This window comes from Phocoena phocoena, chromosome 15, assembly GCF_963924675.1.
Source record: "Phocoena phocoena chromosome 15, mPhoPho1.1, whole genome shotgun sequence".
NCBI lineage: Eukaryota > Metazoa > Chordata > Mammalia > Artiodactyla > Phocoenidae > Phocoena > Phocoena phocoena.
In genome coordinates this window covers 60939074-60963777 of record NC_089233.1, presented here as the reverse complement: position 1 = coordinate 60963777, position 24704 = coordinate 60939074, and the positions used below count along the sequence as shown (strand labels likewise).

Sequence of the window (24704 nt, the reverse complement as noted above, 5' to 3'; positions counted from 1 at the left end):
TGTATAATTAAAATAGATATATTTTGCAGTTGGCAGAATTTCACATTGGCTCCCTGACCTACGGAGTGAGGGCTACTATTGTAGAAATGGACAAGTGGAAGCCACTGAAACTTTCCCTACACACTATAGTAGAGAACCAACAGCAATATTGTTTCCCTGCGGAATTGCAGCGATTAGAGCCACCATCAAACACTTGAAGATGCAAGGGTATTGATTCTTATCACATTCACATTTTGTTTTTCCCATTTGCCCTGTGCAGAAGGTAGATGGAGCTCAGAAAATGACTGTGAAACGTATCTATATATCTACCTATATCTAGATATCTAGATCTATCTATCTATCTATCTATCATCTAGCCGTCTATCATTTATCTATCTCTCTAAACAAAAAATGATTTATTTGCAACATAGCTCAGTCCTCATCACTTCAATACAGCACAGGAGTAGAAAAGAGTCACGCTGCAAGGATGATAGTTAACTAATTCAGAGACAGAAGTGGTAAATACCTGGACTTCACTCTCTCCTCCAAAAATCTTGCTGAGATCACCCTACTCCTTAAACCAAACGGGAGGCCAAAGGCAGGAGATTCTATTGATGCAGTCCTTCCAGGGGGTCAGACAGCTGGGTGGAGAAAGGTGGGGGATGGAACTGGAAGAACTGGAGGGCAGAGGGAAGGGTCTCCCGGCCTCAGGAGTTGTGGCCCCTTCCTGTAGTTACTAACACCTGCATAACTTCAACTTCATTTTTGGCTTCAAGTGTTCCAACAAATGTGTGACCAATTTCCTGTATTAAATCCCTTTTTTGGAAACACCTACTCTGTTTTTTGTTTTCCTGACTGTACCCTATCTTTAGGTAAAATAAAATATTTATTTTAATGCTCGGGTCTTTGACAGATAACCGTAACGTATATTCAGTGTACCTTTATCACATTCTCATGGGGGGTAATAAACACAATAAAGAAAAAAATATGGTAGATACTGACACATACTGGGGAGAAATTCAAGCCCAAAAGAAGCAAGGGAGAGCAGTTTTTGAAGAAAAATTTAAAATAAGGTATTTAGGAGAAGGCTGCAGTGAGAAGGTGATATTTGAACAGAGACCCAAAAGATGTTAGAAAGAGTTATTCAGAGGATGGGGGATGAGAGTGCCAGTGAGAGGGAACAGCAACTGCAAAGGCTGTGAGTTGGTGAAATGGAGCAGGACCCTATGGTCCTTGCCCCCCATGTCCTCAACCTGTCTTTTGTCTGTGGAAAAACTTTAGCCAAAGGATAAGCTTAATCAGAGAAGTGAGAAAATGCAGAAACAAAGGAAAACAGTCCAACAAGACTAAATAATAATAGTTTCATCATTAAGCATAGTCAAGGACCTTTAGTTCCTCCTCAAGGGCTGTAGATAATATTCTGAGCCATATCCTGTGAGCTATCTTGAAAATACTGAAACCCCCCAGTAGCCAGCATCCGAAATAAAATAAACTTTCCTTTCCTCCAAGCTTGCTCTTTATTAGCTGTACTGGCTTTTGAGCGGCGAACAGCCGGACCCCACTTATGGTTACATTTGGACGATGCCTGGCGCGTCTGAGGAATAGCAAAGAGGCCAGGATGGCTTGAGTGGAGTGAACCAGTGGAAGAGTAATCGAAGATGAGGTCAGAGAAATAATGGAGTCCAGACTGCGGGGGTGCCTTGTAGGCTATTGTAAGGGCTCTGGCTATACTCTGTGTGAGATGAGAAATCACCGGAGGGTTTTGAGGAGAGGAGAGCCAGAATCACTCTGGTTGCTCTATTGAGAATAGACTGAACATGGATAAAGGCAGAAGGAAGGAAATCTGTTGGAGGCCAATGTAACAATCCGGGTCAGAAATGATGGTGGTTTGGACCAGGGTAGTAGCAATGGAAGTGGTGAGAAATGGTTGAAGACTGGATGTGCAGTAACCTGCTATAATGTGACAAGTGGGGTTCCATAAACGTCAGCAGGTAAAATATGGGTCTCATCATTGAAATGAGGAGTGTCTGTGCAGCTAGCAGGCTGGAGTTCTCGTCCTGTGTGTGAGGTCCAAATCTGTCTTTGTGATAGCTGGCATATCAAGTCATCATGAGACGGTGTGGCTTCAGTTTAAATATTGATGGTGAGGATCCTGAGTGAGGGCAACGGGGGAGTGGGGGGAGTGGAAGGGAAGGACTGGGTGAACCTTCCAGGATATCAGCAGTGATTCCAGGATTCTTTCAGTTAGATGGTGCCCAATTACCAAATGGGCAATAGCTATCAGAGAAGATTGGGCTGAAGGAACACCAAAGATTTGGGGTTGATCTGTTGCCTGAAATGGGTTGTCTGCCATTTGTATCTATATTTGCAAAATAACTTTTAACTTGGGAAGTCCTCTAAGATCTAGCCCTTGTCCACCTCTTTGGTTTCATCACATACAATTCAGTTACTCTATCTCTTTTTAAAAATATCTATTTTCCTTTAGCCTTTTTTTTCTCCTAAAAAGCATTGTTTGTTTATTTCTTTATTTACTTTATTGAGGTATAACTGACATATAATAAACTGTACTAATTTAAAGTGTGCAATTTGATGTTTTATCATACATGTGCACCCATATGAAACTATCACCAAAATCAAGATAATGGACATATCCATCATCCCCAAAAGTTTCCTTGTGCATCTTTGTAATCCCTTCTTAATACCACTCCCTGTTTCTCCTCCTCTTGCCCTGTTCTAGTACTGATGTACTTTCACTACATATTAACAGTTTCTAGACTTTTTTACAAATGGAATAATACAATATATGTTCATTTTTGTCTGTTTCCTTTCACTTGGCATAATTATTTGGAGAATCATCCATAATCATTCATGTTTTTCAGAGTTTCAATAGTTAATTGCTTTTATGGCTGAGTAGGATTCCACTATATGGATACACCACAATTTGTTTATCCATTCACTTGTCAATGGACGTTTGGATTTTTTCCAGTTTTTGGCTACCACAAATAAAGCTGCTGTGCACATTTACTTATAAGTCCTCGTGTAGACATGTTTTCACTTCTTCTAGGTAAATACCTAGGTGTGGAGTGGTTGGATCCTGTGGTGTATTAAACTTTTTAAGAAACTGCCCAATTGTTTCCAAAGGGGTTGTATTACCATTTTACATTCCCACCAGCAGTGTACAATAGCTTCAGCTGCCAACCCTTGTTCCTCATCAGCAATCATTATGGTCAGTCGTTTTAGACACTCTGATATGTGTGTAGCAGTATTTTATTGTGATTTTAATGTGCATTTCTCTAATATCTATCCATTTTCTTGTGCCTATTTGTTACATGTGTAACTTTTTCGGTGAAGTGTCAGTTCAAATCTTTTGCTCATTTTGTTATCAGGTTGTTTTGTTTCTTTTTATTGAGTTTTGAGAGTTCTTTACATATTCTGAAAAAATATTTTACAGGATATGTAATTTTCAAATATTTTACTTTCTAGGATTTTTAGCTGATTTAGTTTTTGCTTTTTTTTCTGTTCATAACTTTTAGCTCCTTTTTAAAAAGCTTGATTTTATTATATATTGAGAAAGCAAAATAATATTTTAAAAATATATAAAAGTATAAAAAGCAATAAGACAACAAACATCTCTATAACTACCATTCAGATAAAAAAATAGAATATTAGCTTTACCTTTTGCAATTCCTATATTCTTAGAGTAACCATTATCCTATATTTGTGCTTTATTGATATTTTTGTCATCTACGTCTATGTCCCTAATAAAATATTTGTTTATATGTGCACAATTTTGAACAGATTCTGGAAAAAATTTTGTTAGTTTTTTGACTGGAATTTCAATGAATTTAGGAAACAATTAGTGTAGAATTGACACCTTTAAGATACTGAGTTATCTAAGTTGTGAAATATTATGTCTCTATTAATTTAGGTTTTTTATAGTGCCTTTCAATAAGGGCTTCTAATTTTCTCCATTAAATTCCTGAACATGTTTTGTTTGAAACATTCACAGTTATCAGGAAGTACTTTTTCTTTTGGTTGTTAACAGTTTGATTATGCTATGCTATTTTGATTTTCTTTGTGTCTATCCTGCTTGGAGTTCCCTAAGTTTCTTGAGTCTGTGGGTTAATGTCTTTCGACAATTTTGGAAAATTTTCAGCCATTATCTTTAAAAAATATTTCTTCCCCATTCTCTCTTTCTTTTTGTTCTGAGACTCCAACTATATATATGTTAGACCATTTGATATTGTCCCATAAGTCTCTCATGCTCTGTTCTAGTCTGCATTTCTTTTTTCTCTCTGTGCTTTGACTGTATTTCCTATTGATCTGTCTTTGAGTTACTGATTCTTTCTTCTACTATGTTCAGTCTGCTGTCAAGCGTAACCAATAAATCCTTAATTTTAGATTTGGTATGTTTCAGTTTAGAATGCCCAGTTTATTCTTAGAGATTCCATTTGTGGTAGACTGATACACCAATGACCCCCAGTGATTCATGCCTGCAGTATTCATGTCCCTGTGCAGTTTTTTTTCCATATTGACCCTGGGTCACATGATTTACTTTGGCCAATAGGACTTAAGAAGACATAATAACAGAAGTTTGATAAATGATGCATATTGGGGCTTACCCTCTTAGACCTAGCCATCATGTTAGAAGCCAAGGTTAACTTCCTTGAAATGGGGAGGCCATATGGAGAGATGTAGTTACATCAGTGACCCCAGATGAGAATATCAGAACCACTTAATTAACACACATAATTCTGAGAAATAATGAATAGTTGTTATTTTAATCCACTGAGTTTTAGAGTGCTTTGTAATGCACTGATAGAAAACTGATAGACTATTTTTCTATGTATTGGTTTAAATTTTCCTTTCAGTCAATCTTCTCCTCTAATTTCCTTGAAATATTTATAATGGTTATTTAAAGGTTGTCTGTTGCTTCTACAACTAAAGATATAAAGAAGGAAACACAATGAGATGGGTAGGAGGGGTGGAGTCATGGTAGAGTCAAGACCCATAGCCCCTGGGGTGGGCGATCCACCAATAGGAGGGTAATTACCACTGCAAGGTTCTCCCCAAGGAGCAAGGGATCTGAGTCTCACATCAGGTTCCCCAGCCCAGCAGTCCTTCATCAGGAACATGAGCCCCCAGAAAGTTTGGCTTTAAAGGCCAGTGGGATTTACTTTGGGGACAGCCAGAGCACTGTGGGAAATAGAGACTCCAGTCTTAAAGTGTACACACAAAATCTCACACACTCTGGGACCTGTGGCAGAAGCAGTAATTTGAAAGGAGCCTGGGTCAGACCCACCTGCTGATCTGAGAGAGCCTCCTGGAGCTCACCCTGGGACACAGACACTGGTGGCAGCCATTTTTGTGAGTTAATCCTAGCATGTGGACACATGCTGGCGAGTGTCATTTTGGAATCCTCCTTCTAGCTCATTAGTTCTTGGAGACCTGGCTCCACCCACTAGCCTTTTGGTACTAGTACTGGGACACCTCAGGTCACGCAACTAGCTGGGCAGGGACACAGCCCCACCCCAGCAGGTCTAAGTGCCCTAAGGCTCCCTGAGCCCACAGCTGCCTTGGGACATGGCTCTGTCCATGGACCCAACCCTGCACACCAGTGCACTAGCACTAACCCTAGGATCCCAAGAGCCCTGCAGCCAGAGACCCTGGGATCCTGCTCCACTCACCAGTGGGTGGGCACTAACCCTAGGACCCCAGCCCTGGGACTCCCAGATCCCGCAGACAACAAAATGTTTTTAGTTTTTGTTGTTTCCACATAGGTAAAAGGAAAATTTTGGGATTTCAGAGCAGTGATTTATTGGATGATAACGAGGTTCCAGAGATTAATAATATAGCTAAAGATAGCTGATAAGAGTACCATAGAATTACTGAGAACAACCTGAGTTAATCTCTGAAAATGAACACATTTATACCTTAAGGTTCTATCTTAAAAAATTCTAAAAACGTGAGGATCCATAAGCACACCTTTCATTAGCTGCCAGAATGATGATATTATTGTGTGTCATGTAGATTCCAGAAAATTTCACACTTGTGAGAAAGTGAGATAAAATGGCAAATAATGTCTTATTATTATAATGAAAATAGTTTTGACTTAATGGACCATCTATAAGAGGACTTCCTGAGAACCGCTGGATAGACTAACAGGCAAACATAGGGGTCAGCCAGAAGTGTTTATTGACAGAGATTGAGGATCCACTGTGGTCAGACTCAGCGTAGCTTCACCTGCCTTTTGATGACTTTAGGTTTCAAGGAACTTAAACTTTCCATGGAAGGTGTTTTGGCTGGTACTTGGGCTTCACACAGCACATCTTATTATTTGTGCAGTAAACATAGACCCTTTCGTTCCTGAAACATTTCTGGCGGCATTTGCCATGAAGATTCCAGCATTTTCGGGTGCTACCTGAAAAGAAAGAAGAACAGAGACAGTGTCGGTCCTAAGAAGAGGTAGATTCTGGATTTGAAATGTCTGTAAAAGGATTAAAACAGACGTGATAGAGGGTGCTCAGTTTCCTTTGACTCTGGCCCTGGTCCTCTCTTTTGTTCCCTTCTTCTCCCTTTCGAAAAGTTGTGGTAAAATACAAATAATATACAGTTTATCAGTTTAAGTATTTTAAAGCGTACAGTCCAGAGGCATTAATTACACTCACAATGTTGTGCAACCATCATCACCGTCTAGTTCCAGAACTTTTTAATCATCTCAAACAGAAACATTAAGCATTTTCATTTCTCCTCTCCTCATCCCTGAGCAACCACCAATATGCCCTCCTCGCTATAGACTTGCCTAATCTAGATATTTTATGCCAATGGAATCATATAATGTGCAGCATTTTGGGCCTGGCTTCTTTTTACTTAGCATAATATTTTCAGCATTCATCTGTACTGTTTTTTTAAATAAAAAAAATTGAAGTAGATTTGATTTACAATATTGTGTTAGTTTCAGGTGTACAGCACAGTGCTAGATATACTTTTCAGATTCTTTTCCCTTATAGGTTATTACAAAATATTGAGTATAGGGCTTCCCTGGTGGCGCAGTGGTTGAGAGTCCGCCTGCCGATGCAGGGGACGCGGGTTCCTGCCCCGGTCCAGGAAGATCCCATGTGCTGCGGAGCGGCTGGGCCCGTGAGCCATGGCCGCTGAGCCTGCGCGTCCGGAGCCTGCGCTGCCGGAGCCTGTGCTCCACAACGGGAGAGGCCACAACAGTGAGAGGCCCGCGTAACGCAAAAAAAAAAAAAAAATATATATATATATATATATATTGAGTATAGTTCCCTGTGCTATACTGTAGGTCCTTGTTGGTTATCTATTTTATATATAGTAGAGCATATATGTTATTCCCAACCTCCTAATTTATCTCTCTCCCCACTCCCCTTTCCCCTTTGGTAACCATAAGTTTGTTTTGGAAGTCTGTGAGTCTGTTTCTGTTTTTGTAAATAAGTTCATTTGTATCATATTTTAGATTCCACGTATAAGTGATATTATATGATATTTGTCTTTCCCTATATGGCTTCACTTAGTATGATCATCTCCAGGTCCATCCATGGTTGCTGCAGATGGAATTATTTCATTCTTTTTTATGGCTTAGTAGTATTTCATCGTGTATGTATATATATATATACACACACACACTATACATATATATATATATGGCTAAAATTCCATTAATTTCTTCATATCCTTATTTTTGTTTTGTTTTGTCTTTGCCAAGGCCTATCATCAAGAAGGTGGCTGTGCTTACATTTTTTCAAATGGTGGTGAAATACACATGACATAAAATTTATGTTAACTATCTTAAAGTGCACAGCTCCGTGGTATTAAATATGTTCATATTGTTGTGTAACCATCACCACCATCCATTCCCATAATGCTTTTCATATTGTAAAACTGAAATTCTATTCCCATTAAACAATAACTCCCCATTCTCCTCTCCTCCTAGCCCCTGGCAACAACCATCCATATTTTTTTTTCTTTTTTTTTTGCGGTAAGCGGGCCTCTCACTGTTGTGGCCTCTCCTGTTACGGAGCACAGGCTCCGGACGTGCAGCCTCAGCGGCCATGGCTCACGGGCCCAGCCGCTCCACGGCATGTGGGATCTTCCCGGACCGGGGCAGGAACCCGTGTCCCCTGCATCGGCAGGCGGACTCTCAACCACTGCGCCACCAGGGAAGCCCCCATATTGTTTTTGATACCTTTCCTGCCCCAGAATCTTGACTAACTGACAAACTCAAGACTTGCAAAAACAGCTCTCAAAAGAACTGCTCTGACAGTTTTGGGGATGGGATTGCACCAATGGCCTCAAGCAAGAGGCACAAAAATCTGGAAGAGTTTCTCATTATTCCAAACACAAGTTTTGCAGCAGTTAAAGATGAAATCTGCTACTTGACCCAAACAAGAACATGCACCCCTCTCTTCTCTTTATTCTATCAAAACTCTAAGCTGCCCTGACTTGGGTCTTCAGCTGTTCCCTGATGTCCATCAGCTGAATAAAGTCTGTAACCTCTATCTGTGTCAGTGAAACTACTTTCTTTAGGCAGTTTGGTGCCGTGACTATTCTTTATTTCATTCATTTTTTTGTTTATTATTTCCTTCTTTCTGTTGTAGGTTTAGATCAAGTTTATTTTGTGATTAGGAATAAGTTTTCTTTGAGATTATTTTTTTGACCAGTATGGGGGAGACTAGGGAAAATTCGTGCTTTAGAGGAAAACTTGGCTCAAATAGGGAAATTTTGCTCACCAGGGGATGTTTGTCAATGAAATGTTTGGAGACGTTTTTAGTTGTCACAACTGGTGTGGGGTGCTACTGACGATTAATGAGGCCGAAGGTTCTGCTAAATATCTTGCAATGCACAGGACAGCCACAATAAAGAACTGTCTAGCCCCAAATGCCAACAGTGCCAAAATGTCAATCATTGCCAATCGTGTCAGAAGTCCCTGGTCTAGACAGATTACAGACCTGAGAGTTATCTGATTCTGATTATGTGGGAGTTTTACATCTCTATGAGCTCTTGATTGATGATTGTAATGCAAAAATAATTATTTCCTACATATTCAAGTAAATTCTGTTCCAGAGGGGTTCAATTGACTCCCTCCCTTCCCCTGCCCCATGGGGGAAAAAAGAATCAGTTTCTGTCTTGTAAATTCATTTCGAGAATCCCTTACTCCACTAATACCTTTATGCTTTTTAAAATTTTTCTAAAAAATATTTTATTAGAGTATAGTTGAGTTATAATGTTGTGTTAGTTTCAGGTGTACAGTAAAGTGATTCAGTTATACCTATACATATATTCATTCTTTTTCAGATTCTTTTCTCATATAGGTTATCATAGAATACTGACTAGAGTTCCCTGTGCTATACAGTAGGTCCTTGTTGGTTATCTATTATATATAGTAGTGTGTGTGTACCTTTATGCTTTAAACCAGTTACAAAATCTGCCTTGTTCTCTCATTATGAGTTAAATAAAATCTTTAACATGTGGTTCATTTTTATATCTGTATGAGAATCATTAGTTTACTTAAAAAAATTATCTTTTACAACTTCTCTGGAACCTTGAGCAAACTGTCATCACAAGCACCAGATCCTGAAAAAATAAACGGAGAGAAATCTGGGGTTTTACTTCAGTCAGATGGATTATGGAGACACTAAGATGGCTATGGGGTATTTCTCAACTGCCTGAAATGAAGCTTGGTAAAAAATTTGACCCATCACAGTCTTTAAGTTTCTTTAAAACTTAAAAGCTATTCTAAGACAATATTGGTATGGAGCTTTTAATTTGATAGTGGGGATTGCTCCAGGAACTGTCCCACCTATTGAAACCCCCAAAGTCTGGATTTGAAAGCTGGCTCCACCACATGTAAACTGGGAGATATTGAGCAAGTTACTTCCCTTCACAGAGCTTCATTTTTCTCTTTTGAAAACTAAAGACATAATAGCACCTATTTTAGAGAGCTGTATGTAGTAAATAAGATATTATAAAATCCACTAGCATTAAAGATTTCAGAAGTGCAGTGACAGATATAATTAGGAATTAAAGAAAATTCTTTTCAGAAAAAAGTCTAACTTGAAAGGGATACAAAAGCAAATAATCTCAACGGATAATATTTTAAGAGAAATAGAAGAGAAAAAAGAGAAAAAATGTAAAAATTTTAAAAAAGAAATGGGATTTCTTCTTCAGGTTGAGATGGAGTGACAGGAGCCATATTGATTTTCCTGCTTTAAACAACAAGATAATTGGACAAAATGTATAGGAAACAATGATTTTCAAACATGATCCCGGAGAGAAGGGAAACAAACAAGATGAGCCCTCTGGTTGCACCAGTTTACGGACTAGAAGCAGTTTCTGGGCTGTAGTGCAGGAAGAGGAATTCAAACAAGGCCTGGTGATCTTACTGAATGGAGGATATAGAAATTGAGGTTCAAGGAGGTCAAGGAGGTCAAGTCAGCTAGAATCTGTGGGTCACAGAATCAAAGAAGAGGGGGCTATACACAGACAGAGAGAGACACACACACAAAGGGGGCGTACTACAGAGCTCTGCAGAGCACTCCTCTAGTCTTTAGGTATTATCTGTGCAAGTGTAAGAGGAAACTACCAAAGGCCTAGGAAAGAACCACCAAAAACAAGTAGGCAAAACAATTCCCAGCGATCACACAGGGCTGGGAATATCTTGTGTCCCCACCTGCCTGAGTGGAAAGACCTTGTAAAATCTGCAGCATGGTGGGGCTAAATTAGCCCTAGATTAAGGGATGTCCCATACCCATCCTAAAAAGATTAAATGTCAATCTTGAAAGGATTCATCTGATTCCAACTAACTTACTGCATACCAGAACAAAAACCAATACTCTTTAAAGGAAAAAAAAAATTCCAGTAACCAAAAGTATAAAATCCACAGTGCAAAGAATCCAAATAATTTTCCAGGCATTAAAAAAAAAAAAAGCAGGAAAGTATGAACGACAACCAGGATAAAATCAATCAACAGACCCAGAAATGACAAAGATTATGGAACTAGCAGACAAGAATGATGAAACGACTATTATAAATACACTCCATAAGCTCAAGAAGATTGAGGAAAACATGAACATTATGAGGAGAGAAATAAAGATGTAAAAAATTCACATGAAAATATTTGGCAGATATATACTACTGTATGTAAACTAGATAAACAACAAGAACCTACTGTATAGCACAGGGAATTACATTCAATATCTTGTAATAACCTATAACGGAAATAATCTGAAAAGTTACATATATAGTTATATATATAAAACTGAATACTTTGCTGTACACCTGAAGCATTGCAAATCAACTATACTTCAATAAAAAATATTGGAAAAAAAAGAAGAAAAAATTTCTAGTTTATCCAATGGTAAATTTGTTCAAATGGTACCTATAAGTAGTAAAAATCAGACAAACAAAACTGAAATAAACCCCTAAATGATTTTAAAAACTTGAGATGAAACATTAAATATTAAATGAAAAACATACTTAGTGATGTTAACAATAGAGTAGACACTGCAGAAGTAAAGATAAATGAACTTGAAGACATAGCAACAGAAACTATCCAAAAGGAAGTAGAGAGAAAAAATATTGAGGAAAAAAAACCCAAAACAGGACATCAGTGACCCATGGGACAATAATAAGCAGTATAATTTACATACAATCAGATTACCAAAAGGCGAGGAAAGGGGAGGGACAGAAACTTTTCTTTTTTTTTCTAAATTTTTGAATTTTATTTTATTTATCTTTTTATACAGCAGGTTCTTATTAGTCATCAATTTTATACACATCAGTGTATACATGTCAATCCCAATTGCCCAATTCATCACACCACCACCCCCAGCCCTCTGCCGCTTTCCCTGCTTGGTGTCCATATGTTTGTTCTCTATATCTGTGTCTCAATTTCTGCCCTGCAAACCAGTTCATCTGTACCATTTTTCTAGGTTCCACATATGTGAGTTAATATACAATATTTGTTTTTCTCTTTCTGACTTACTTCACTCTGTATGACAGTCTCTAGATCCATCCACGTCTCTACAAATGACCCAATTTCATTCCTTTTTATGGCTGAGTAATATTCCATTGTATATATGTACCACATCTTCTTTATCCAGTCGATGGCATTTAGGTTGCTTCCATGTCCTGGCTACTGTAAATAGTGCTGCAATGAACATTGGGGTGTATGTGTCTTTTTGGGTTTTTTTTGTGTGTGTGTGGTACGTAGGCCTCTCACTGTTGTGGCCTCTTCCATTGCGGAGCACAGGCTCTGGAAGCGCAGGCTCAGTGGCCATGGCTCATAGGCCCAGCCACTCTGTGGCATGTGGGATCTTCCCAGACCGGGGCACGAATCCGTGTCCCTTGCATTGGCAGGCGGCCTCCCAACCACTGTGCCATCAGGGAAGCCCTGCATGTGTCTTTTTGAATTATGGTTTTCTCTGGGTATATGCCCAGTAGTGGGATTGCTGGGTCATATGGTAATTCTATTTTTAGTTTTTTAAGGAACCTCCATACTGCTCTCCATAGTGGCTGTATCAATTTACATTCCCACCAACAGTGCAAGAGGGTTCCCTTTTCTCCACACCCTCTCCAGCACTTGTTGTTTGTAGATTTTCTGATGACGCCCGTTCTAACTGGTGTGAGGTGGTACCTTATTGTAGTTTTGATTTGCATTTCTCTACTAATTAGTGATGTTGAGCAGCTTTTCATGTGCTTCTTGGCCATCTGTGTGTCTTCTTTGGAGAAATGTCTATTTAGGTTTTCTGCCCATTTTTGGATTGGGTTGTTTGTTTTTTTAATAGTGAGCTGCATGAGCTGTTTATATATTTTGGAGATTAATCCTTTGTCTGTTGATTCGTTTGCAAATATTTTCTCCATTCTGAGGCAGAAACAGTTTTTAAAGAAATACTGGTTGAAAAGTTTCAAGTTTGATGAAAATTATAAACCCATAGACTCCAGAACCTCAGTGAACCCCAAGCAGAATAAAATCTAAAGAAAGCTATGTGGGCTTCCCTGGTGGCGCAGTGGTTGGGAATCCGCCTGCCGATGCAGGGGACACGGGTTCATGCCCTGGTCCGGGAAGATCCCACATGCCGTGGAGCGGCTGGGCCCGTGAGTCATGGCTGCTGAGCCTGCGTGTCCGGAGCCTGTACTCCGCGTCGGGAGAGGCCACAGCAGTGGGAGGCCCACGTACCGCATAAAAAAAAAAAAAAAAAAAAAAAAGAAAGCTATGCAAAGCCATAACGTAATCAAATTTTTGAAAATCACATTAAAAATCTTAAAACCAGCTAGAGGAAAAGACACATTAGGTACGTGGGAAAAACGGTAACAATAATAGAAGACTTCTTATCAGAAACCATACACAAGAAGACAGTAGAAAGATATCTTTAAAACAACAAAAGGAAAAAAGACAATCCAGAATTCTTTACACAGCAAAAATCCTCCCCAAATGGAGAAATAGACTTTTTCAGATTTTTAAAAACTAAGAAGATTTGAGGAGTAATGTCAGCAACATTACTACTCTCCTCCTACAAAAACACCAATTCGGCAACCATCCAAACATGAAGATATAAAACTTAGAGCAACCATTAAAAAAAAAGAGGTATAACTGTTAAGGCAATCCTGGATACAGATTGGAATCATAAAAAGAGTCAAGTAATCTGAAAGAGGGGAAGCAAAGAAGATAAAGTGAACAAAGAAAGGATAGGCAGATAGAAAACAAATAGACGGTAGGTTAAATGCAACCATATTGATAATTATATTAAGCATAAATGATCTGCACATCTCAATTAAAAGACAGAAATTGTCAGATTGGATGAAAAAGCAAGACCTAATCACATGCTGTCTATAAGAAATTCATTCTAAATGTAGAGACATAGCTATATTAAAAGTAGAAGGATAAAAAAAATACCATGAAATCACTAATCAAAGGAAAGCTGGAGTATTATTAACATATTAGCTATGCTAATATTTAAAAAGTAGATTTCAGAACCAGCTAAATCACTAAGTATAAACAGGTCATTTCATGATGACAGTCTCAATTTATCAAAAAGACATATTAATCCTAAATCAAATACACCAAAAACAGAGCTTGAAAATACATGAAACAAAAAGCTGAAAGAACTGAAAGGAGAAATAGACAAATTCACAATTATAATTTCAGATTTCAACATTCCTTTCTCAACAATTGATAGAACAAGTTAATAGAAGATATAGAATACTTGAACTAATGAGTTTATCAACTAACTTGACTTAATATTTACAGAACACTCCAAGTGCTCACAGAATATTCACCAAGATATACCATTGGTGGTATATCTCAAGATATACCAAGATATACCATGTATTCTGGGTAATACAGGGTCTCAATAAAAATGGAAGGATTGAAGTCTTACAAAGGTGATGTCTGTCCACAATAGAGTTAAACTAAAAATCAATAATAGATATGCACCTGGAAAATCCTTAAATACTAGAAAATTGAACAATGTACTGGTAAATAACTAATGGGTAAAAGAGAAATCAGAAGAGAAATTCGAGAAGTTTGAATTGACTAAAATTACAATACATAAAAATATTTGTGGAACCAAGATAAAGTAGTAATTAGAGGGAGATTTATACTTAAAAAGTGTATTTTAGATAGAATGGTCTTAAATCAATGATCAATACTTATATCTTAAGAAGTGAGAAAAATAAGAGCAAGTGATACCTCATTGTAGTTTTTTTTTTTTTACATCTTTATTGGAGTATAATTGCTTTACAATGGTGTGTTAGTTTCTGCTTTATAACAAAGTGAATCAGTTATACATATACATATGTTCCCATATCTCTTCCCTCTTGTGTCTCCCTCCCTCCCACCCTCCCTATCCCACCCCTCTAGGTGGTCACAAACCACCAAGCTTATCTCCCTGTGCTGTGCGACTGCTTCCCATTAGCTATCTATTTTATGTTTGGTAGTGTATATATGTCCATGCCACTCTCTCACTTTGTCACAGCTTACCCTTCCCCCTCCCCATATCCTCAAGTCCATTCTCTAGTAGGTCTGTGTCTTTATTCCTGTCTTACCCCTAGGTTCTTCATGACATTTTTTTCCCTTAAATTCCATATATATGTGTTAGCATACAGTATTGGTTTTTCTCTTTCTGACTTACTTCACTCTGTACGACAGACTCTAAGTCCATCCACCTCACTACAAATATCTCAATTTTGTTTCTTTTTATGGCTGAGTAATATTCCATTGCATATATGTGCCACATCTTCCTTATCCACTCATCTGTCGATGGACACTTAGGTTGATTCCATGTTCTGGTTATTGTAAATAGAGCTGCAATGAACACTTTGGTACATGACTCTTTTTGAATTATGGTTTTCTCAGGGTATATGCCAAGTAGTGGGATTGCTGGGTTGTATGGTAGTTCGTTTTTAGTTTTTTAAGGAATGTCCATACTGTTCTCCATAGTGGCTGTATCAATTTACATTCCCACCAACAGTGTAGGAGTGTTCTCTTTTCTCCACACCCTCTCTAGCATTTATTATTTCTAGACTTTTTAATGATGGTAATTCTGACCAGTTTGAGGTGGTACCTCTTTAGAGTTTTGATTTGCATTTCTCTAATAATTAGTGATGTTGAGCATCTTTTCATGTCCCTACTGGCCATCTGTATGTCTTTTTTGGAGAATTGTCTGTTAAGGTCTTATGCCCATTTTTTTTATTGGGCATATACCCAGACAAAACTATAATTCAAAAAGATACATGCACCCCTGTGTTCATAGCAGCACTATTCACAATAGCCAAAACATGGAAACAACCTAAATGTCCATCAACAGATGAGTGGATAAAGAAAATGTGCTACATATATACAGTGGAATACTACTCAGCCATAAAAAAGAATGAACTAACGCCATTTGCATCAACATGGATACAACTAGAGATTATCATACTAAGTGAAGTAAGTCAGAAAGAGAACGACAAATACCATATGATATCACTTATATGTGGAATCTAAAATATGGCACAAATGAACCAATCTACAAAACAGAAACAGACTCACAGACATAGAGAACAGACTTGTGGTTGTCAAGGGAGGGGGTGGTGGGGGAGGGATGGACTAGGAGTGTGGGATTAGTAGATGCAAACTATTATATACAGTATGGATAAACAACAAGGTCCTACTGTATAGCACTGGGAACTATATTCAATATCCTGTGATCAACAATAATGGGAAAGAATATAAAAAAGAGAATGTCTGTATGTGTATAACTGAGTCACTTTCCTGTAGAGCAGAGATTGGCACAACATTGTAAATCAACTCTACTTCAATAAAGAAGACTGTATTTCAATACACTAGCAACAAACAACTGAACCTTTAAAAATATCATTTACAACAGCTTAAAAATACATAACAGTGATGAATTTAACAAAATATATGTGTATTAGTTTCATATCGTATTGCTGCTGTAGCAAAATTACCACAAACTTAGTGCCTTAAAACAACACAAATTTATTGTTTTACTGGGCTAAAGTCAAGGTGCCAGCAGGGCTGGTTCCTTCTGGAGACTCTTAGGGCAGAAGCTATTTTCTTCCCCTTTTCACTTTCTGACAACTACCTGTAATTCTTTGCTTATAACCACTTCCTTACATTACTACAACCATTTTCTTATCTTCTCCTCCACAATCTGATCTCCTGCTGCCCTCTTATTAGGTCCCTTGTGATTACATTGAGTCCACCCAGAAAACCCAAGATAATCTCCCCATCTCAAGACACATGCAAAATCTCTTTTACCATGTAAGGTAACATATTCATGGGTTTTGGGGATTAGGACTTGGACATCTCTGGGGAGTCATTATTCAGCCTACTACAATATACAAAATATAAAAACCACAAAACATTTCAGAGAAAGAAAGGAAGACATAAAGAAATGGAGAGAGATACCATGTTCATGGATTCAAAGACTTAATTTTGATAAGATCTCAATTCTCCTTAAATTGATCAATGCAGTCCCAAGAATATTTCCAGCAGGCTATTTTGTAGAATTGAAAAGCTGATTCTAAAATTTATATGAAAATGCAATTGACCTAAAACAGATAAAACAATCTGAAAAAGAATGAAGTTGGAAGACTCACAGTACCTGATTTTAAGGTTTACTGCAAAGTCATAGTAACCAAGACAATGTGGTATTGGCATAAGAATAGACATGTAGGTCAGTGGAATGGCAGAGAGAGTCCATAAACAAATCCCAACCTATATGGTCAACTGATTTTCAATACAAAGGTGCCAAGGTGGGCTTTCCTGGTGGCGCAGGGGTTGAGAGTCCGCCTGCCGATGCAGGGGACACGGGTTCGTGCCCCGGTCCGGGAAGATCCCACATGATGCGGAGTGGCTGGGCCCATGAGCCATGGACGCTGAGCCTGCGCATCCGGAGCCTGTGCTCCACAACAGGAGAGGCCACAACAGTGAGAGGCCCGCGTACCGCAAACAAACAAACAAACAAACAAACAAAAAAACAAAGGTGCCAAGGTAATTCAAAGGGGGAAAAGGAAATTCTTTTCATTAAATGATGCCGCACATCCATATGTAAATGAGTGAAACTCAACCCTTACCCCACACTGTACACAAAATGAATCATGGACCTAAAATGTAAGAGCTAAAACAATAGAACACCTGGAAGAAACCATAGGAGAAAATGTTTCTGACCTTGTGTCAAGCAAGATTTTTTTTAGATAAGATACAAAAACATGAGCCACAAAAGAAAAAATGAACACATTGGACTTCTTCAAAACTAAAAGTTCTTACCTTTCAAAAGACACTGTTAAGTAAATCAAAAGGTAATTTACAGTCTGGAAGAAAATATTTACAAAGCATACATCTTTTAAAAAATGTTTATCTAGAATATGTAGGACACACAACTCAACAAAAAACCTGATTAAACATGGGCACTACACCAAAGAAGACATATGCATGGCAAATAAGCACATCAAAGTGTGTTTAATATGATTAGTCATTAAGTATTTTAGCCATCAGTAAAACAACAGTTAAAACGACATACCCACTAGAATGGCTAAAATTAAAAGACAGACAATACCATGTGTTGACAATGATGTGAAGCAACTGTACATCTCTTATTGCGAATGGGAATGCAGAATAGTATAGCCACTTTGGAAAACAGTTTGCAGTTTTTTATAAATTTTATCATAGCCTTATCATACAACCCAGCAACTCTCCCCTTAGGTATTTACTCTAGAGAAATGAAAACTTCACTGGACCATTCATAGTAGCTCTATTTATAATAGCTAAAAACTGGAAACTTCTCAAATATCTAACAGCTAGGTAATTGATAAACAAATTGTGGCATGTATTCATACAATGGAATACTAGTCAGCAACACAGGGTAACAAGATATCAATACATGAACAACACGGATGAATTGCAAAATCATTATGCTAAGTTAAAGAATCCAGGCACAAAAGCCTTCCTGTTGTTTAATTCTAAGAAGCCAAACTAAAGTGACACAATGTAGATTAGTCATAGCTGGTGGCTGGGGGACTGGGGAGGCGACTGCAAAGGGGCATGAGGGATCTTTTTGGGGTAACGGAAGTGTATTATACTACAACTGTGGTAGTGGCTACATGGATGTATACATTTGTTGAAACTCATGTTGTATACTTAAAATGTGGACATTTAGGGCTTCCCTGGTGGTGCAGCTGTTGAGAATCTGCCTGCCAATGCAGGGGACATGGGGTCAAGCCCTGGTCCGGGAAGATCCCACATGACGCGGAGCTACTAAGTCCGTGCGCCACAACTACCAAGCCTGCGCTCTAGAGCCCGCGAGCCACAACTACTGAAGCCTGCGTGCATAGAACCCGTGCTCCAACAAGAGAGGCCACCACAATGAGAAGCCCACACACCACAACAGAGTGGCCCCCGCTCGCTACAACTAGGAAAAGCGCACGTGCAGCCAAAAATAAATAAATAAAATAAATAAAATTTTTAAAAATGTAGACATTTAATCTTATGTAAATGATAACTCAATAAAACTGGTGAAAAAGAAATGATAAGGAAAAAAATTCGATAGAAGGTGAGAAAAATCGATAGAAGGTGACAAATACTGAGGATAGGGAGAGGAGATTCAACAGAGACAAGGTGAGGCCTTGAGAAAGAAAATCAGAGCAAGATGTCAGAAAAAATACTACAAACTATAATTCAAGAAAACCTTCTTCAAATAAAAGATGATTTGAAAATGCCGAAGAAGTACATAGTATATCTGAGAATATTGGTGCGGAAGAAAGAACATACAGAAGAAATATGGAATATTTAAGTACAAATCCTGAAGTCCTCACTTTGAATAGGAATTATCAATATGAAATCATGAGGTATTTCACATATTCAATGTGTTGATTTTCTCACCTGCTCTGAAAAGATATAGAAAGAAGGGCTAATTTAGTAGCATTAATGTCTCTAGCATCTAGATCACAGTTTTTAAATACCATTTTCCTACTTAAAAAATTAGGGCTTTTTGAAGAAATGGCCAATTCAAGGTCTGGTGCAGGAGTTGTACAAGATAAGCCCAGAATATCTTGTCACACCAGATAACCAGTTGTGTACCAGTGAAACTGCTTTTGTAAATTAATAAAAGGACGAAGTGCTAAGAAATCCTGTTTTCTCAAATCACTTATCAGAATCTTTGTACCTGAAATCATATCGGCAAGGCTGGAACGTTACATTTTTCCCTGAGGAATCAAGTCTTTTTATACAGAACAACCTTGATTTCAGAGCCAGGGACAGAGTGTCAGAGAAAGAGTTTGGGGATATAAAATTCCACATCTCTCTTAATTTTGTACTTCCCATGGAAATGGGACCTAGAATAGATGTTAACCTCTTTACACACCATCCTGTGGCCCTTGAAGTCTATCAAACTCTGCTTCATTTACATTTTATCTAAAACTCTGCTATTCTCCTTAATCCTATAATAACCTTATTTGTTCCTTCATTTGATGAGATGTTCCACAGTTCCTTTGGCGTGTATCTTCCTTTGCTTCAGTAAGTTAATATGTGTAATTTTGTCAGACTGCAGGTGTGTCCCTCGTGGTGTTTATAAGATGGACTTTATCACAAGGAAACTACCAAAGACTAACAGGGTTATGTAAAATAAGGCTTAGGCTTCCACTGGCTGAGTTTCAATAAGAATAAAGACTGCAGTGGGGACTTCCTTGGGGGTGCAGAGGTTAAGAATCTGCCTGCCAATGCAGGGGACACGGTTCGATCCCTGGTCCGGGAAGACAAATAAGCCCGTGCGCCACAACTACTGAGGCTGCATGCCACAACTACTGAAGCCCACGTACCTAGAGCCCGTGCTTCGCAACAAGAGAAGCCACTGCAACGAGAAGTCCACGAACCACAACACAGTGGCCCCCGCTCGCCGCAACTAGAAAAAGCCCGCGTTTAGCAATGAAGACCCAAAGCAGCCAAAAGTAAAATAAATAAAATAAAATAAAATAAATAACTTATGAAAAAAAGACTGCAATGAATGAAAAGTCATCAAATATATTTAAATCTATGAGTTTATGATGATATTAAAAACTATTTTGTCACATTTGGTGAATGATAGGAAAAGAAATCATTACCTTGCAGATTCATATGTAAAGAAAAATCACCAAGCATTTATTCTGTCTTTCTTATATGAACTGTACTGCTGAGTAACCAAATAGTAGATGGTGAGGAGTGTCTTGATTATATTAGTATTCCAGCTAACTAGTGAAAATCACATAATAGAATATCACCGTTTTGCAATAGGCAAAGAATTAATGCATCTCAGCTTTGAGCATTAATTTGTCACCAAAAGAGAGATAACAAACATATTATTTGCCTTCTGATGAAAAAGGCAAATACCATCCCCCAACGTTTTGCCAAAAAGCCTAGAACTTGAGCCTGATCAAACCTCTGGATCCAGTCACCAATTTGCAGGAAATACAGAGGTCCGAGGAACACGTTGAATTCACTTTGAATATGCGGTTAGCAAAATCTGTACTGTGGGAAGCTATGGGTCAAATGACCCAACAGATAAATTATAGAGACAAGAAAGGGAAGAAGATATAACCAGTAAATTAAAAAACTAAAAATCTTAAGAAATGTTAGATTTTAAAAGTGGGCATGGCAAAAATAGGGTTTCTAGGGATGCAGCCCTGGCAATGAAACTATAAAGATGCGCAAATAGTTGACCGCTATAAAAGTCAAGATAGTACTTAATTTGGGGAGAGAGACAGTTGTGATGGGGCATAGGTGGAGGGGTTTTTGAGGTGACTGTCAATGTTCTGTTTATTGACCTGGATGGTGTTACAAGGGTGTGCACTTGATAACAGTTCATTAAGCTGCATGTTTGTTTTATGTGGTTTTCAGTATCTATAATTGTGTTTTATTTTACAAAAAAAATCCCCACCATTTAACAATGAAATCTCAATTTTTTTTTTTGCGGTACGCAGGCCTCTCACTGTTGTGGCCTCTCCCGTTGCGGAGCACAGGCTCCGGACGCGCAGGCTCAGCGGCCATGGCTCACGGGCCCAGCTGCTCCGCGGCATGTGGGATCTTCCCGGACCGGGGCACGAACCTGTGTCCCCTGCATCGGCAGGTGGACTCTCAACCACTGCACCACCAGGGAAGCCCACAAGATAATACTTTTAAGAACCGAAATTTATCTAGAAAGGTCAGGGATTTCCAAATTTCAAAGAGCTCCTCAGCTATATATTATTAGCTGAGCCTGGTGGATTCAGATAATACCACCTCACCATAAGCCACAGGAGGCAAAGGCTTGAGGGTCCGGCCAAAGAAACTTCCATTTAACATCCTTTACCATCACCACACCCAATCGGAAGTAGAGGGAAATACTCTCCCTAGGGGAAACTGGGGTGCTTAAATCCACTTCCTGCAGCAGCAGCAGGAGGAGGCCTTAGAGCTCCACAAGAGCCCACACCTTGCCTCTGCCAGCCAGGATGATGATGGACCCACCAGCAAGCTAGAGACAGAGGCCTTCCTCCCCTCCCTCACTAAGGCCTGCTGGTCAACCTGAACATCTAGGAAGTAGAGATAAGTAATGTGAGAAGGACAGGGGCAAGAGAATCTCTTGCTACAAACACCCAGATTGGTCTGGAGAAACTGCCAGAGAAGAGGGCATTTACTTTTTGCCCTCAGACCACAGCCCAGGAAAATTGCTAACAGCATCGGCACGGCACATTATGGTGCCACCTGGAGGGGGATTTAGAAATGGCTGAGGGAAGTGGCTGAGACCCAGAAGGTCCCCAAGTTCCCTCGTGTCTCTAGTGAAGATAGGAAAACCAGTGATGAGCTGCGAGCCTGAGAGATCTGTCAGGAGTAGATCCCTATGCAGAAGGCAGTAGGAGGGGCTGTGTGTGAACAGCCTAAACCTAGGGATCAGATGGAAGATTTGGCTGAGATGAAGGGCTGAGTCAGTGGGGCTCTCGACAGGACCAAGAGGTTTCATCAGTCACGGGATCACACACAATGAGGGACATCGTCCTAGAAGTCAGTGAAGGTCCAGCGCCGAGCCCTACCTCCTCACGCTCCTGCCCCAGGATCTTTGCACTTCACGTTCCCTCCAGCTTGAATGCTCTTCTCCACAAATCCACATGGATCACCCCTTATTCTCCCTCAGGTCACAGTGACCCATTCCACGAGCACCCCTTTAAAACAGCAAATCCACATCCCCCTGGTATTTGCTATCCCCTTTCTCACCTATTCTGCTTATTATACTCACCACCTGACATTTTGTATGTTTCAGTTATTTAAAATTTTTTTTCTGTTTCTCTCAGTAGAATGTAAACTCCGAGAGGCTGAAGACTTTGCTTACCTTGTTTTGTTCTGATATGTTCACTGTGCTACCTCCTGCACCTATCAGAGTGCCTAGAACATGAAATCCATTCAATCATGTTTACTGAATGAACCCATAAATTAAGTCATGACATATCAAGTTACCTTCTCCTGAACCCAGGGGCTATCCTGGGAAGGAGCAGGGGAGCAGAAGGAGAAATGCTCAAAGACTGAGTATTTATTCAAAAGAGACTGAATTAACTTGAAATGGTTTTAAACCAGGACTGATGAATATTTATTTAACTGCTCAGTTTAGGCAGAGTCCCTAAGTGCCCTCCACCACCCCTCCCCCTAAACTGTCCCATAAGCCAGATGGAAGTTCCTGGGAAAATTTAGATGAGTTATATAAAATGAAGAAGTTACACTTGTTTTTGCATACCAAAATTTCAGTGTGTTCAATGTTGTTCCCCCAAACTGATATTACTATACACACGCCTTTGTTGCAGCAGACTGAGAAGTGAGGAAATTGCAATTCTGAGCCGCTGAGCTGCTTGCTGGAGGTCACAGAGTTAGAAAATGGTTGAGCAGCTTCTAACCTGGGTTCTAAGGCTTTCCTGTCTATCCCCAGCTGAGTGGTGTTTCAGGCATTTGCCAAAGGCAAGATACAAGGGCCGAGGTGAGGAAATACACACCTTCTGACCCTGTGGACAGGTGAGCTGAAAGTCTTGGCTGGGCAGAAATTTCTGCCAGGTGAGCAAGAGGGACCAGGTAGGTATGCTAGAGTTGGTGGAATGGGCAAGTCTGACCATGGCCCTCCTCTGCTTCAGCCTTCCCATTGTTCCCCCACCTGGCATTCAAGGCTCATCAAGACCTGGACCTTGAGTGCTTCCTCAGCCTTACCCCTTGCCACACCCTTAACCCACCCCTCCATTCTGTGCCAGCTCACTGAAGGCACGGTGCTGTCTCCCACATCCGGACTTTTGCATTAGAGGATTTCTGCCCAGGACACCCTTCCTACTTCCACCTCTTCTCCTTCCCCTTCTAATTTCTAACCACTTTTCAGGACTCAAGAGTATCCCTCCGGGAAGACTCTCTTGGCCCTCAGCCTGGGCTGGTCCCTCCCATGTGCACCCCAGGACCCTAGATCCCCTCTATCACAGCTCACAGCACTCTGGGTTGTAAATGCTATTTCATCCCCCCCCCCCCACCCCGCCCGTGGGATTCCTTGACCAGGTCTCACTCTCCACACTCTCCACAAACCCCCCTCCCCTGAAGAGGTCCAGGTTACCTGGAGTGAGCTGGGACAAGAGCAGCAGTGCGGCCAGAGTCAGCAAAAGGAGCTTCATGCCTGGAACTGGCCAAGTGAAGCTGCAAGTCCGATGCGATGGCAGTGCTAACGGGGGAGAGCTCTGGCCTCTCTGGCTCCCGTTCCCTTGGTCCAACCGGAACAGATGTCATCCGCACGTGCCCTCAGCCGCCCGTGGGTACAGCCCCCGCGCCCCCTGAGCCCCACAGAGTGCAGCCACACGCCCTGAAGTGGCACGCTTTCTTTTCTTCATTTAGGTCAAGCAACAAGGTCCGACCTCCAACCAAGGGACCACAAGGGGGCGCCACGCACACGGAGTCCGGAAGGTGCGGAAAAACTTCGCCGAGAAGATGACACTGAACCGCGCTTTGAGGAGTAAATACCAAAACGCCAGGCAGATGAGCCTAAATGGTGTTTCAGGCAAAGGAAAGTCTGTACAAAGGCTTCTGTTGGTGTTGAATATGAGAAGTATGATGTAACTGGGGCGAAAACCGGCAGGGGAACGGTAGTAAGAGATGAAGCTCCCCTGACCAGCCTGGCTGTGCCGTCTCAGAAGTACTAGCAGCCACAGCCCCCTGTCATCTGAGGGCTACCCATGGG

At 40.0% G+C, this 24704-nt stretch overlaps 1 protein-coding gene across 1 annotated transcript; it reads right to left on the bottom strand.

Annotated features, from left to right (window-relative positions):
• Positions 1-6254: 6254 nt before the first annotated feature.
• On the bottom strand, positions 6255-24144 carry DEFB123 (defensin beta 123). The gene is made up of 2 exons (XM_065893442.1): positions 24087-24144; positions 6255-6400 (listed from the first exon to the last, which is right to left on the bottom strand). The coding sequence occupies exons 1-2, from the start codon at positions 24142-24144 to the stop codon at positions 6255-6257; spliced, it is 204 nt and encodes a 67-aa protein (XP_065749514.1).
• Positions 24145-24704: the final 560 nt, after the last annotated feature.